A 16,693-nucleotide genomic window follows, 5' to 3' on the forward strand; every position below is an offset into this window, starting at 1 on the left:
GATATATATATATATGATAATTTGGTGGTGTTTGCATCGTGGTTGCTTAGATAGTGATATGCCTAATATTAGATAATTGTACATGGGGATTTAGTCTATTAAAGCCATTACCCAGTAATATTTGATTTGCTGATGTCATCCCTCTAACATGAGAGGATAACTTTCGGAAAAGGAAGGAAACTATAAGGAAGTCAAAATGGTCTTGCAAATCGCCACATCTTGTTGTCTTTTGTGTCCATGAACGGGGGAGGGTGTTTCAAATTATTTTATATTTACTATAATGGCTTTAATAGACTAAATCCCCATGTACAATGTCCATAAATAGATAGATAGATAGATAGATAGATTAGATAGATAGATAGATAGATAGATAGATAGATAGATAGATAGATAGATAGATAGATAGATAGATACATTGATTGATTGATTGATTGATTGATTGATTGATTGATTGATTGATTGATTGATTGATTGATTGATTGATTGATTGATTGATTGATTGGACTGGATTGGACAGGATTGGATTGGATTGTTTCAGGATATAATCACTTTGCAGTCCCAGCTCTTCGCCACATGGTGTCGCTGCTGGACTGGACATGATTGTGGATGTAGACAGCTGCTGATCTGCCCAGCTTCATGTTTTCTTCACGCCATGTTCGCCTTTATACATTATAGATTTCGCTTTCAAAGTGAGAGCAGGTGGAGCAGGACTTTGACTAAATGATGCTGAAAACAATCTGTTGTTTTAACCCTCGACGCGGGACGCCGTCCGTTATGGCATAGGACTCTGGGACTTTCCCACGTAAGGCATTATAAATGTCACTTTCGGTTTCAGTCTGACAGCGAAGACAATTGCACAGACGTCTGACGACATTTGAATTCGTCTGGCAATAGATTTGAGTGGTTTAAAAGTTTGAGACGAATCGCAAACATCTGCCAAAGCAACCTTGGTTGGAAAGGGTCCGAACGGAAAAGTAAGTTGGATTTGAACTGCTGTAACGGTTGTGTTGTGTTGTGTCTGCCAAATGTCAGTTGCTAACTTGCTAAGTTAGCTGGCAAACACTTGGCTAATAAAACGGTTAGAGTCTTACTGTAATTTGTAGTAACGCTACTTGTTTACTTAAATTTGGTGTGTTTTGTAGTGCTTAGGGCTGCTAGTTTCCTTACAACAAAATATGTTAGACAGCTAGTGTGAAAATGAAAGTGTCTGTGTCGAGTAGTTCAGCAGGTAGGACTGAACTGAAAGTAACTATATTAAAATGGCAGTGATGGGTATTTCCACAGGGTATTTAGTTTTGGCTAGTGTTGGAGTACTTGAGACCGATCTTGGTCTCGAGACCGGTCTCAAGACCACATTTTGATGGTCTCGGTCTCATACCTGAGTGTGTGTGTGTGTGTGTGTGTGTGTGTGTGTGTGTGTGTGTGTGCGCGCGCGCGTGTGTGCGTGCGTGCGCGTGCGTGTGTAGGCTACCTGTAACACACTAGTATGACCCTGCCCTCACTGTCCTTGTACTTGCAGAAAGAAGCTGTGAGTGATGCAGAAAATGAGCTACTTCAGTCCCTTGCTCTTCGTCTGCCTGGATGTGTGTGTGGTGAACGCCATATGCCTGGCCCAACACTCGTCTCTCCTCCTCTCCCGGCCCTTCGTCACCTTGTGGGCCGGGGGGCTGGCCAGGGCCGGCCTCCTCTTCTTCCTCACCTCCAGCTACCGCGGGAGCCTGCCGTGGATGAGCAGCTTGGGGGGGCTCCAGACGCTGGGGGTCCTTTGCTTCCACTTCCCAGTGTACACCAGCCTTCTGTGGGCGCTGGGTCAGCCCACTGTGGAGGAGCTGTGGGGCTGGCACTCATGGCTGAGGGTGGGTCGTGTTTGGTTTGTTGTTGCTGTGTTTGAAATCAAGGGTAATCCACAATTATTTACATCCCACTGGTAAAATGGTAGGTGGCACATCTCCAGACACCTCTCATCTCTCGGTCCTAGTGCTCGTGACGTGTCATGAAGCGATCTAATAGAAAGACACCCATGATTAGGGATCACGGTGATATCGGCTGATAAAGCCTTTCAAATTAAATATCGGCATCGGCCCGAAACAAACATTTCTGCCAATATCACAGGCCCATAAAATTACACTTTAATTATGCCCAAATGCGTGATGCTTGACATTTTGAAAAGCATTGTATTTCTGTTTGCATTTGGCAGTGGGCCATCACGATAAGAGTATAGGCATAATAATGTGTTCCACTACAGGAGAGAAATTAGGTGGAAAAAATGTGTGGACATATCTGTATCGGCATCGGAAATCGTCCAAAAGAGTCTGAAAATATCTAAGATCTGCGAAAATATCCAATATCGTGCATCCCTACCCATTAAGCATTTTGGGTCCTGGAGCATGGTTTTATTGTGTGTTCACATGTTGGTGGGACTGCCGTCCATGACTTCCAATCAGCTGCTAAACAGTGTTACATTCATGTGCTATTTTGTCAAAACATATAGACAAATGAACAAACACGAACGTCCTTAATATTTTAAACAAATGTTAGATATGATGGTTACCTGGCTAACTGCAAACAAAAAGGTGCATGTGTGTATATACCGGTAAGTGTTTTCTTACTATTAGCAGACACAAAGCGTCCACCATGTTGAGGGTTAAAGTTGAATCATTGCATCATAACTTTGGTAGCAAAATTTTGTCTGATTGTCCAACTGAATCAGCCGGTTTTGGATTTGATGACATTTCCAAAATAGCTAATTTGTTTTTCAGATATAACTGGTAGCATGTGAATATAGCAGGATGTGACCCCATTTAGACTAGACACAAGACTATTACTATTATTAGACATATACTATTGTTAAGATGGATGTGTATAGGAACAAGATTGAAACTGAAACCAAACTTATCTGAAGAGTTTGTAAGAAGTGTTGTTTAAACTTTAAACATTTTATAAATGAGTGAACATACAATACAATTAATCTTGGGGGGAAAGTAAGGTATTTGCCTTCCACATCCTAACATTTGTTTAGAATCATCTGTATTATTGTATTTCATTTTGTTCTGGATATATCCTGGCATTTTGTGTGAAACCTGTCACTTGCCATGCAGCTGTTACAGAGTTATATCGTGACAATGGTGGCCTGGCTCTACTGGAGCTACATCTCACCTCATTTGATGAGGAGGAAGACGTCCGAGGAACCCGCAGAGAACACTGGAGCCTCCCTGAAGAGACTGAAGGGATACATGCAGCCCTACAGCGGCCGCTTTGTTGCTGTGTTCTTTCTCGTGGTTCTCTCCTCTTACGGTACGTGGGCGGGGCATCACCTGCCTTTAACAGAGGAGATGCTACAGGTTATTCAGCTCTCTTGTGTGGCTGCAAGGTTTTGGATTGTCAAATCATGTTTTTCACTGCCTTGTTATTGATAGATAGATAGAAACATTCTTATTCTTGTAGTCTTTCAGATATAAGTAGCTGGGGAACTTTGAATGGCTGCAATCAACTTCTCATCCAGTCATTGCTCATGAATAAAATTAAATCACATCGGTAGGAACAAGGAGGCCCTACAATCTGATTGATTGTTGGTGGCCGATGACCCGCAAATGTAAAGCTGTGTCCAAATTTTCTCTGTCATCAGTGGTCAACAGCCAATCAGATTTCCATATTCTATTGGGACCTAATTTCAAAATGTAAGAGAAGTTTATTACAGCCATTTTTCAAGGCCATGCTGCTTCTCCAAAGATCTATTTAGTTATAATGTGTGAATTGTGACCTCAGGTGAGATGGCGTTTCCTCAGTACACCGGTCGCGTGTCTGACTGGATCACAAATGAAGAAATGCCTGATGCATTTGGCAATGCCATCAAGGTCATGACCATACTGACCATCGCCAGGTAACGTAACTAGGCACACAGTAGAAGACCAGGTAACGTAACTATAGTCACACAGTAGAAGACCAGCTAACGTAACTATAGTCACACAGTAGAATACCAGCTAACGTAACTATAGTCACACAGTAGAAGACCAGCTAACGTAACTATAGTCACACAGTAGAAGACCAGCTAACGTAACTATAGTCACACAGTAGAAGACCAGCTAACGTAACTATAGTCACACAGTAGAAGACCAGCTAACGTAACTATAGTCACACAGTAGAAGACCAGCTAACGTAACTATAGTCACACAGTAGAAGACCAGCTAACGTAACTATAGTCACACAGTAGAAGACCAGCTAACGTAACATATCAGTTATCGGTAGCTTCACACAAAAAATAACCAAAAAAACAAAAACATGAATGGCAGTGGCTTTCCAATGTCGTTTGAATCCTAATGATTAGCAACCAATATTAAGGAGTACAAAAACTGCACACCTCAATTGTGCTTATACTTTTGAAGGATTTTAAATTATGATTTGGTCTAGATCTTTACATATCTTTATCATAACTTTATTATTTTATAGTAGCAATTATGAAAGATATTATTATAATTTTAAATAGTATTATCAGTAAAGGGCAGTTTATAGTACAGTGATTTCTGATGGTCATATTCTATCATCGATGTCCACAATGGACATTGATGATAGAATATGATCATGGTCGGTGGCGAGCATCAGAAATGGCTGTACTATAAACTGCCCTTAATAGTAGTAGTGGTATTTTGGGTACTCTAGAGTCTAGACTGTAATGCCTGCTCTCTCCCTCTCCTCCCTCGGTCTCTTCAGTGCTGTGTTTGAGTTTTTCTGTGACCTCATGTACAACACTACCATGAGCCGCATACACAACTCAGTGCAGGGCCTGGTGTTCCAGGCTGTGCTCAAACAGGACATTGCTTTCTTTGACTCCACTCCCACAGGTCAGTCCCCTGCATCAGTCATTCTCAACCCTTTTCATATCAAGGAAGGACCCCTAATTTGATCCACATTGGGGCCACGGACAACAATTTAATGGCATTTTGTGTCTCAGTCCCAAATCTCAGAATGTGTCCAGAATTCCATGACTAACTGTATTGTAGGTAGAGAGATAACAGTGAAAATATGACCAAACTAGTAATTCTTCTACATTCTGCAATTGTTTTAACTTATTGTCAATTAAATTATGGTGAAGTTTAACAATTCATTGATTTGCTGGGGACCCCTGGTGGTCCCCGGAACCCATGTTGAGAACCACTAACATATGATCTTTATATGGAATATGAAAGAGTGTAGAACATTAAAGAGTCTAGGTTTACCTGCAGAATTCTATTTCGTTTGTGTAATTTATGTGTAATTTGTACTTAATTTTCTGATTTCTTCTAATAGATATCATATTTCTGCTAAATCTGTCAAAAAGAATGTAGGATTTTTCATGTACATGCTGAGTGCATCGTTTAATCCCATGTCCTTTGATGAGGCTAACACACGTTTCATGATGCTAGGTGAAATGGTGTCCCGCATTACCACGGACACCAACGAGATGAGCGAGGCACTAAGCGAGAAGCTCAGTCTTGTGATGTGGTACACTGCCCGGCTTGGCTTCCTCTTTTACTTCATGGTGAGCCAGTCGTGGAAGATCTCTCTGCTCACTTGCATGGGACTGCCGATCATCTGGGTCATACCAAAGGTGACTGGATACTTCCACCAGGTAAGGATGAGGTAGGGTGTGTGTGTGTGTGTGTGTGTGGGGGGGGGGGGGTGGATGGTGGCGGGGATTGATGACGTGCCTTTCATTTCTGGACCTATTTTGATGTTTGGTGTATATTTCCCTTAGACCTGTGGGTAACTGACCAAACACGGACCATGTGGCGTCATATCAAGATATTTCCAGCGCAGCTGCATCTTTTTCAGAATCAGAATCAGGTTTTGGTGTCAGTCCACCTTAGAAGATACAGGGCCCTATCTTCCGACAGGTGCTATCCCCTAATAGCGCTTGCACACCTATTTGCGCCTGCCTTGAGGCAGGGAAGATAGCATTCCGCCTTGCGCCGTCCGCCAGGTGTTCTGCCGAGTTTTGCTCCCCCGCCCAGCAGCAAAAAAAAAGCATCCCCACCTCACGGGAGCATACTTGTAATGATTTATACAGAAATGTAACTGTTTAAAAGTGATATAATTGTCTGGTAGACGTGACCTCCCTGATTTCTAAGTTAAAACAGCCCCGAAATATGTTGGGGATGCAATTCTCGGCGGGGTGCGTAAACGTTCATGCCACGCAAGCGCAAATTAGTGCCAAAATCATCTGCGCACCAAAATGCCTGCGCAAACGGCATTTGGGCGGTCTTAACTACCAGAATTATTCACGGGTGTGGCCAGGCAAGGCTGGGCATTATGTCAATCAAAACCAATCAGATTCCCGTTTTGCAATGACTGTTTGCGCGAGGCATGCAATATGCTGTACTCTCCATGCGTAATAGAGTGTTCTCACTCGTGCGAGGACAGAGAGAGCTTATTGACAGATCGTCTGTGGTAGCCTATGTCCATTGTCCAACAAGTTTTCTCAATTCCCTCTTTGCGATGTGATAAAAGTTTCTCAGTGAGTTATAGTTGATTGCCTCACTGAATTATCTGCTAATACCCAATTATAGCAGCATAATTTGATATCCTGGCATGGCAAGGCTGTGTGTAATGACATATCCAAAAGGGATTTTACTTGCACTGCGCTGCGCTGCACGGAGATTATGGTGCGCAACCCAGCGCAGAGAGGTATTTAGCGCGTAAGAGGTCCTTTTCAAAGCTCTTAGCGCAAAGTAATTGCGCGCTGCTGACGATAGCATAATGCCATCTATCACCACATTTTAGCGCTGAAACGCCTGCTTTGGCTTGTGGCAGCCAATGCCCAGTACAATTATCACAGGCATGCGCTTGTGTCCACCCCCAAACGCTAAATTAGCGCTTTTGGGAAGATAGAGCCCACAGAGACCAATTTCCCCACTGACAGTAGCCTTGTAGCCCCTCTGCTGAAAGACTCATCCATGCCTTCATCTCCTCCCGTCTCGACTACTGCAACTCACTCCTCCACGGCATCAATGCAAGCCTCATCAACAGACTCCAACTGGTCCAGAACGCAGCTGCTGACTTCTCACTCATACCAAATCTTGGCACCACATCAGCCCAGTCTTAAAAGAACTTCACTGGCTTCCCGTCTCCTTCCGGATCAACTACTCCTTGTCATCACTTACAAAGCCCTTCACCAACTGCCCCCCCCCCCCATCTCACCGACCTCCTCTCCATCTACCAACAGTCCCGCTCCTCAGGTCCACCTCAGCCGGCCTTCTCTCCACCCCCAAGTCCAACTTCCGCATTTCGGGGACAGAGCCTTCTCCAGGGCAGCTCCCAGGCCCAAGACATCTGAGTCCCTCACAGTCTTTCAATCCCGCCTCAAGACCCACCTCTTCTCCATTGCCTTCTCTTAGCTAATGCCCCCAGCCATCCTTCTGTCTGTTATGCTTGTCCTCTGTTGTCTCACTAACGCCGCCCCTTAGTGTATAGTGTTAAGCGAGTTTGAGTTCTAGAAAAGCGCTATATAAATGCCACGTATTATTATTATTATTATTATTATTATTATTATTATTATTATTATTATTATTATTATTATTATTATTATTATTATTATTATTGATAGACCAGAATGCTATGCAACCACAAGACATTTTGCATTTTGAGTAAGGTGGCGCCCCACTTTTCAGCGTAATTATGAAACTTAACTAACTTACGGTAACTATAACTTAATCTGTCAATCATTTGTATCTGTTTTATCCAGACTATTTCAGCAAAGGTTCAAGCGTCACTGGCTAAAGCCAACCAAGTGGCCACAGAGACCTTCTCCTGCATGAAGACGGTGAGGAGCTTTGCCAATGAGGACGGTGAGACGGAGCGCTACAGGCAGCGGCTGGACGACACCTACAGCCTGAATAAAATGGAAGCAGCAGCCTACGCAGCTTCCACCTGCACCAACAGCGTGAGTCATGGCTGACCCGGGCCCTTAAAACGGCTCTGAGTAGCAGATGGGCGGGTTTTAACTGTAACAGGACAAATCAGCTGTCAATCAAAGCAAGTACAGTCAATTGACTGTCAAATACCTTCCTTTCTGGATTTCGTTGCAACCCCACCCATCTATAGTTCAAAAGGTCTCTAAAACAAGTTCCAATAGTTATTTGCAAATTATTATTTAATCCATCCGGTAAACCAATTTCTTGAATGTAAATACATAGTTTGTGAGTGGCATTGACTAAACAGGCTAAAGACTGTTTGTTTATGTCCTCCTAGATGACCACTCTGGCCCTGAAGGTCTGTATTCTATACTATGGAGGGACCCTGGTGACCAGTGGGGCAGTGAGCAGTGGAGACCTGGTGTCCTTGGTCCTCTATGAGCTGCAGTTCACCTCCGCTGTTGAGGTGAGGCCCAAGATGAAGATGAACGAATTGAGCTAGAAGGGAAAATGTTGCACTGTATGTGAACCTATTTAGTACATCAGTGGCTGTCTCACTATGCCCCTGCCAGCGACTGATTGTCATTTTGCTAAAGGAGAATTTAGTGTTCTGTCAAATAAAAAATAATGCCTAATTGTGCTCCATTTTCACTACCACTTCTCTTCCAGGCTGTGATGCGTTATTACCCGGAGGTGAAGAAGGCCATTGGTGCCTCTGAGAAGATCTTTGAATATTTGGATCGAAAGCCTCAATTACCCCCAGAGGGCTCTTTGGCACCTGAAACTCTTGAGGGACGCATTCAGTTCAAAAATGTCAAATTTGCCTATCCTGGCAACAAAGACAATGTGCTCAAGGCATGTTGGATTCATTGCGCTATCTATCTATCTATCTATCTATCTATCTATCTATCTATCTATCTATCTATCTATCTATCTATCTATCTATCTATCTATCTATCTATCTATCTATCTATCTATATCTGTCTGTCTGTCTGTCTGTCTGTCTGTCTGTCTGTCTGTCTGTCTGTCTGTCTGTATGTCTGTCTGTCTGTCTGTCTGTCTGTCTGTCTGTCTGTCATCTATCTATCTGTCTGTCTGTCTGTCTGTCTGTCTGTCTGTCTGTCTGTCTGTCATCTGTCTGTCTGTCTGTCTGTCTGTCTGTCAGTCATCTATCTGTCTGTCTGTCTGTCTGTCTGTCTGTCTCTCTAGCTATCTATAACTATCTACCTAGTACCTACCTACCGTTCGTTTGTCATTAAGTCAAGTTCCTGTGTTGCTACTAGACTGTTTTAACTTGACAACATAAACATTCTAAATTGCTCCTAGCTTACTTCCTGTTGCAGTGTTTGCTAATACAATAGCTGACAGGAAATAAGCTAGGTCTCAAACTGTTCCCTATAGCAACAGAATTCCGTGAAAACCGTCTATACTTGTAATATATATATATATATATATATATATATATACACTGTAATCATGTAATTAACATGATTCTGGTTACTATGGTGATCTATGACTCCCTAAACCCCCCCCCCTCGCTCTCCCCACACCAGGGCCTGTCTCTGGAGATGAAGCCAGGCCAGATCACTGCCCTGGTGGGGGCTAACGCCTCGGGGAAGACCACCTGTGTCAAGCTGTTGGAGAGGTTTTACCAGCCCCAAGCAGGAGAGATCCTGCTGGATGGAGAGCCGCTGCAGAGCTACAAGGACCAGTACCTCTGTGGCAAGGTGGCTGGAGAACATCAGCAATATGCTACACAGATTTACATTTTGCATTTGATATTTTAGGCATTTATTTAGCATAGAATGAATGTCTTACAGCCCGAACACACCATACACCAAAGCTACGCTGAAGCTACGCAGTGCGGAGGCAGTTTCATTTCAGCGCCACTTGTTAACAGGCGAGACCGATCACACCAGCCGCATGCCATGCCACGCTGAAGCTACGCTGCATGCGGGCTGCGGCGATAGTTTCAGCTTCTGTTTCTATTTTTTAAGTGTGCAGCATGCTGCACGGGAGCAGCCAGGCATGAAATCAATGCAAGTTGCAAGTTGCAAGAAGTCAATGAAAGCGGGGGAGCCACTGAAGCAGCGCTGCTTCAGCGCTGCTTCTTAGAAGTCTATGGTGTGACTGTGAACCAAGCGTTAGCCATTCTGCCTAAGAGCTCAAACTAAATACCTAAATGTCAAGTGTGTGTTTAAAGAGAGAAAAGTTAAGGTTATCAGTAGGGGTGTCACAATATATCGTCCCACGAAATTTCGCGATAGTAAAACGTCACGATATGTATCGTTGAGATGAAATCTCATATCGCAAAATTTTTTTTTTTTTTTTTTTTTTTTTTTTTTTCAAAAATAGACTAAGAAACGTCTTTGTTTGTTGAAGTTCAATGTGTGGAAAGTAGTTCAGTTGAACAAGTCTCTGAAGAGACACATGAGAAGTTATACAGGAGAGAAACCATTCAATTGAGTTTCTGGCAAAACTGTTTACTTGACAGGAAAAACTGAAGCATAAAAAATAGACTAAGAAAAGTCTTGTTGTTTGAGTTTGAAGAAAAACTGAAGATGCATAATGAGAATTTATACTGCTGAGAAACCTTTTAGTTCAAAGTAAATCTAAGTGACGGTGTAACTCATTCTATTTCAAGATAAGCCTTATCTCCAATCTCATGTTTTTTCTAGTTGTTATTGTAATAACAATTTCCCACAACAGCATGTTTTGTATTTGTGCATTTCAAATAAAATACTACTTTTCCAGTCATATATTGTCATTATTCAAGTTTAAAAAAATATTGTTAAAATCGTATCGTATCGTATCGTTATCGTGAACCCAGTATCGTGATACGTATCGTATCGTGAACTGAGTGTATCGTGACACCCCTAGTTATCAGTCATGAAATATGTGACCTGCTCTGACAAAATCAGTTGCGTGTAAAACTGACCCATTTGTGATTTTATTTTTTCTTTCACCAGAATTTAGTAAAATAAAGCCTTGGTTTTCATTCTGTATAGATTATTGTGAAATTTGAATGCTAAATATAGTTTTGACACTCGTAAATGTAGGGTGACAAGCAGAACTAGCTTAATTTCTCATACTTTGAGGCCATTTTTTCCTCAAAAACATAGTTTGGAAAGTCAAGACATACTGTAAAGGGGTGCATCTCCCTCAGCACAAAGATCATTTTGACATCAGCAGAAAGCTTACATTATCCTCCAACAGTGTGTAAAACTCAAAATGTGTTTCAGGGTCAATGTGACTGATTTTGATAGAGCAGGTTACATATGTGCAAGTATGACAGTTAAACAACCACTGATTTGTCCTCTTTTTTCCTTCTTGCTGTTAGATCTCGGTGGTGAGCCAGGACTGCGTGCTGTTTGCTCGCTCTGTGAGGGAGAACATCAAGTACGGCTACGAGGACGCCTCCGACGAGCAGATGTATAGAGCTGCCAAGCAGGCCAGTGCCCACAAATTCATTGGGGAACTCTCTAAAGGATATGAAACAGGTGTGGCCCACAAACACACTTTTCACTTTTAGTTCACTCATTAGAAGTTAGCAGAGATGTATAAGGCTATAAATGTGTAAGAGAATGTATAAAGATGACTCTTATGTTCACTGCCCCTATTGAGTCATATCTATTAACAAAAGTCTTCTCAGATTGCATTCTACTCTGTAGGTCAAAATCTTAACAAATGAGGTCCCGTAATCATCTGTTTGGCATTGAGACATTTTGTTGAACCCCTGGTTTAGTTTAGTATACCAGATCTGAAGCAGAATTTCTTGTTACTCAGTCAGGCCTGTCTGGGACCGGGTCAAGCATACACACACTGACCGATGATACATTGATAAAAATAATAATTGAACCGCTACTGTAGTCCCAATTGACAAAACAAATCACCTACATTTGTTAATGTGCGTTTTAATAAAAAAATGTGGCACCAACTACATGGCTGATCAGTTCTCAGTCTGACGTGATATCTGCTTGAGCAAGTATTGCGCTTGCACCATGCAGTAGTATGCTGTTTGGATGTCACGTACTGACAGCAATGAATGAACGAGCAATTAAGTTTGTCTGTGATTTGACAAACCTCAGTCTTGGAGGAGAGTAGACGGTCAAAATTGCCATCGACAGGGGAGACAGATAACAATTGTATTTGTCCTGACAGCAGATTCAGTGCTCTCATATTAGATGCCTCTCTTTTCTTTAAAGAGAAACAGCAGATGAGTTAATTTGGTTTGAAGAGCACGTCAGCTCAGCTAGAACTGTATGAAGAACAATCCGACCACACACACTGTTTTTCAGTTCCTTTTGGGAATTGGTTGAACTCTTTCACTATCAAGTATTGACACATGCCATGACATGAGCCATCGCATTAGGCACCAGACACTTAATGTTGCACTTTTCTAAGGCTGTACATGAACACTGTTATTTTGTTGTATAGATGCGGGGGAGAAGGGCGGGCAGGTGTCAGGAGGCCAGAAGCAGCGCATTGCCATTGCCAGAGCTTTAATAAGACGGCCTAAAATCTTGATACTGGACAATGCCACCAGTGACTTGGACCTAGAGACTGAATTTCAGGTAAGGAAACTGCCAGTTGCTTATTACTACTGTATGTACTGTTCATGTTTTGCTCGTTTTTCTGGATTTTTCTTCCTCCCAACAGGTCCACCAACAGCTCCGTGAAGCTTTAAAAGATGATAGCAACAAGTGCTCCGTGCTGCTGATATCGTTGAGGGCTGTGGAGAAGGCCGATCGCATCATCTTCCTGAAGGATGGGATGGTCGAGGAAGAGGGAGGTCATGAGGAGCTGCTAAACAAAGGCGGGTTTTATGCCGAACTGGTGAAAAAGCAGAATCTAGGATTTCAGGGCAGGAAAGACGCACACTGAACACTCCCACCACAATTCCCTTGGGGGTGGCCAGAAGGTCAGAGGGGCAGGGCGTGGCTGGAGGGTTGCTGGTTTGAATTCCAAACCGGCTGGGAAATTTTAGGTACAAAAAGTGGTGAAGAAGTGCTCTTCCTTCCCTGTACAGCACTTCACCCCCACCATGTGTGAATGAGAAGATTCATCCTTAGTCAGCTTAACCGATTATTATTATTATTATTATTATTATACATTATATTTTTTTATTACATTTCAGACATTTTATTGCTTCATACACTTTGCAGATATACTTCGGTTAAGCAAGACTGAATCAGCTAGACTTTAGGCGCTCGATTGTTTGCAATATTGTAGATCGATAGGTTCTATGTCCAAAATGTTTTTTTTTTGCATTGTTAATTTGTTAATTTGATTGTATTACTATAACTTTACATTTTCCTGTTATAATCTGCATTTCCTTACTTGTGTAAATATTGACCAACAGAAGGCAACTATTGTTCTGTTACACACACACACACACACACACACACACACACGACCTGCTGTCATGATGATACACCTGAGAGGTTGTGACAATAAACAGTTTGCTTTGAATCACTCCATTAGGGCTGCAACTAACGTTTATTTTCATTATCGATTAATCTGTCGATTATTTTCTCGATTAATCGATTAGTTGTTTGGTCTATAAAATGTCAGAAAATGGTGAAAAAATGTTGATCAGTGTTTCCCAAAGCCCAAGATGACATCCTCTAATGCAGGGGTGGGCAATTATTTTTCATGGGAGGCCACATGAGAAACCCAGATTGTTGCCGGGGGACGAACAAATATTGTCACTCAAGAACTTTGATGATAGAAAGGAGAGGACCACGAAAAAATGTCCTCGCTACCAGAGGGCCAGATTTTGCTGAGGGTGGAGGGGGCCGAATGGTGTCGGCACGGAAAAATTTTGGGCATTTGAAGTCAGGTTTAGAGGAATAACTCATTTTAAATTAACAGTTGTGATGTCATTATTCAGTGTTAAACACCAATATTTTATCCTTTTCTCACTCACTCCTATGTCACCACTTGCTCTCCCTGCAGGGCTTGAAATTAACTTTTTTGACCACCTGCCAATATGGCTGCTAGAAGTTACCAGCAAATTAGAATTTCCACTAGCCAAAATGTTTTTCTTGAAATAAACCAGAATATGAGTGGGTTAATTTAAGCATAAGTATCAGTAAGTGGCCCAATTTTTTGTTTTGTTTTGTTTTGTTTTGTTTTGCAATTCCAGTGTGGGCCACACAGGGAGCGCTCGGGGGCCGCATGTGGGGCCGCCAGTCGCCCAGGTCTGCTCTAATGTCTTGTTTTGTCCACAACCCAAAGATAAGTAGTTTACTGTCATACAGGAGTAAAGAAACCAGAAAATATTCACATTTAAGACGCTTGAATGAGTGAATTTTGACTTTTTTCTTTAAAAAATTACTCAAAACGATTAAGCGATTATCAAAATAGTTGTCGATTATTTTTCTGTTGATCGACTAATCGATTAATCGTTGCAGCTCTACACTCCATAAATCTTTTCACTTTTTCTATTTTGAATTTAAGCTTTTTAATGACATACCTGTAGTCAAATGAGTTCTCTCAAAGTGTTATTTTTGTTTGATTTAATGCTTCACTTAAAAAGAAATCACACACTAGGCTAGGTGATGGAATAGACTAGTGGTTTTCGAACTTTTTCACCACAAGGACCCCTAAACTGACACATTAGACCGCAGACAGACCCCCCATTTGATAAGATTTTCTCCCAGGGTCCAGGCCCGGTTCTACGGGGGTGCAAAAGCATGCATTGCACCCTTATTTTAATTGTCTGCATGCTCAGTTGAAAAGTAAGTAAGTTTTTTTTTTAAATAAATGCTACAGCTGCACACTTACTGTTTAAACTTGAATTATAGTTGTTGTTTTTCTTTGTTCTTTGATGTGATTTTATGGCTTTTTGGCACCTATATGTAACCTTTTAAGGTTGAGATAATTGTATTATCATTATATGGTCCAAATATTTCAGTAAAGCACTTGAAACACTTGAAATATTCTTGCTTGGGTGGTATCATTCTACTTGAAATGATGGTCAAATGCATTATTTTTAGTAAAATAACATGTCAAATTTTTCGGGCGGCCGGCCTTCAGCCGGCCACCCATCTGCACCCCTTCCTATCTAGGATGCACCCCTAGTCATCTTGTTCTGGAACCGGCCCTGCCAGGGTCCCCCCATCTGATACGATTTTTGCTTTTAGATGTTTTATTACAGAAAGTGTATGAAACCAATGACCAAAATAGTCATGTCGTTGTGTTAGTTATGGATGGAATTAGAGTGAAAATTAATGATTCCCCTTTTTGCTGGGGACCCCCTGGAACCATTCAGGGACCCCTGGAGGTGCCCGGACCCGCACTTTGAAAACCACTGGACTTTGCTATACTTTATTTATTTGTACATTTGTTAACTTTTTTTTTTTTTTACAGATGATAGTTAAGGTATCAGAGTTAATAACTTTGAATGATTCTGGCTCACATAATATACCATGTTTGCTGTGCCTTTAATTAACTAAAATTGTAAGGTAGTTGTTAACAAGGTGCAGACAGCTGGGTTCAGATGGCAATTCTGCTACTATAAAAAAAAATCTAAAAAGATTATTCTTTTTACCAGTTGTCAGAACTCGTCAAACTGTAATTTCTTGGTTGAAAAAGCTCAAGTGGTATTTGACACCACCTAGTGTGTAAAACACAACATTACTTTGAATTGCAGCCCACATAATAGGAGGCGACCATATGCCAAAATGAGCCGCCTGGTAGACAATGCTCTTTTGTTACGATGTCGACAATATCTGAGTAGACCATTATTCAGCTTTTCCATGAGGTAGAGACAAATGGGTAGACACAATCTGTAGCAGCAGCTCTGTCAACACCCCCATCCATCCATCCAGTGCATACAGCGAGGGAACGAGAGATGGATTCTATACGGTTCGCCTGGAAATGACCATGTAAATGTAGCCATGTGTTCACGAAAACAGTAACAATGAATGTAACTAACACACTGCGCCCTGTGCTACCTTTGTGTTTGGGATGAAACATGAAAGAGTACAAGATGTTCCGTGATGGAGAGCATCTTGGGCGTGTGCTCCGCGTGACAGACGTTCGGGTTGTAGCCAATGGAGATGCAGAATCACCCCGAACGTGACAGGAAGTGCACGGCACTGCCACGTTGTGGGTTTATATAGCGTCAGGCGGAAGCGTTTAGGCGCCATTTCATTGCAGAGTTCTCCTGTGCTCTTTCAGCAGGAACACAGAGAGCAACGTCAACAGTGGAACAATTGGACTGTAAAAAACAGTCCCCGGATCCACCCTGATGGAAGCGGCCATCAACCCGCATCGCGACAGGTACCATTCTCATCGTTTTTGCCCGATTTCGCGGTATGGGAGATGGCTTTTTAATAACGTTACTTATGAATTCACGTTAGCGCAACGTTAAGGACCAAATGCCAGCGTCTAATGTTTGTGTTAGCTGCCCGTACAAACGCTAACGTTAGCCTGTCAGTCTGAGCGAATGGTTGCCATGCTTGCCTACGCTGATTGCTCAGTATGTGGCATATTCGATGCTTCGCAGTGAAGCAATTTCTTTGTTTTCCAGCCTGTCAGGCTAGTTAGCTCAAGTGACAGCTGCAGCCTCACCGGTGGGGTCGCCTGCCTGGGCTGCTGCAGATCACCGGCTCTGTGTCGGCTGATTCATTCATTAACACCGGCCCCCTGCTAACGCTAACTGGGCAGCTCCTACGACTTTCACACAAGCTATTGGCTTTTGACGTTAATTGGTAGGAAGTATTGTGTCCAGGTTGCTCGCCAGTATTCCAAACACAGTATTTGCTTACTAGCTGAGTGGCAGCTCCAAATTAATCACT

General features: G+C 42.3%; 1 protein-coding gene across 1 annotated transcript; it reads left to right on the plus strand.

Moving 5' to 3' along the window:
- Window positions 1-644: 644 nt before the first annotated feature.
- On the plus strand, window positions 645-13,364 carry tap1 (transporter 1, ATP-binding cassette, sub-family B (MDR/TAP)). The gene is made up of 13 exons (XM_083646961.1): window positions 645-974; window positions 1,520-1,856; window positions 3,099-3,294; window positions 3,766-3,880; window positions 4,708-4,838; window positions 5,400-5,605; window positions 7,718-7,915; window positions 8,224-8,352; window positions 8,556-8,741; window positions 9,440-9,613; window positions 11,227-11,386; window positions 12,324-12,460; window positions 12,546-13,364. The coding sequence occupies exons 2-13, from the start codon at window positions 1,536-1,538 to the stop codon at window positions 12,768-12,770; spliced, it is 2,178 nt and encodes a 725-aa protein (XP_083503087.1). The 5' UTR covers window positions 645-974; window positions 1,520-1,535; the 3' UTR covers window positions 12,771-13,364.
- The last annotated feature ends 3,329 nt before the right edge of the window (window positions 13,365-16,693 follow it).

The sequence above is a fragment of the Poromitra crassiceps genome, assembly GCF_964638095.1.
Source record: "Poromitra crassiceps genome assembly, chromosome: 1".
NCBI lineage: Eukaryota > Metazoa > Chordata > Actinopteri > Beryciformes > Melamphaidae > Poromitra > Poromitra crassiceps.

Coding starts and splice junctions, on each gene's coding strand:
- tap1 (XM_083646961.1), top strand. CDS start 1,536: ATGCAGAAAATGAGCTACTTCAGTCCCTTGCTCTTCGTCTGCCTGGAT. Junction 1,857..3,098: donor GCTGGCACTCATGGCTGAGG/GTGGGTCGTGTT, acceptor CTTGCCATGCAG/CTGTTACAGAGTTATATCGT. Junction 11,387..12,323: donor CTCTAAAGGATATGAAACAG/GTGTGGCCCACA, acceptor TTTGTTGTATAG/ATGCGGGGGAGAAGGGCGGG.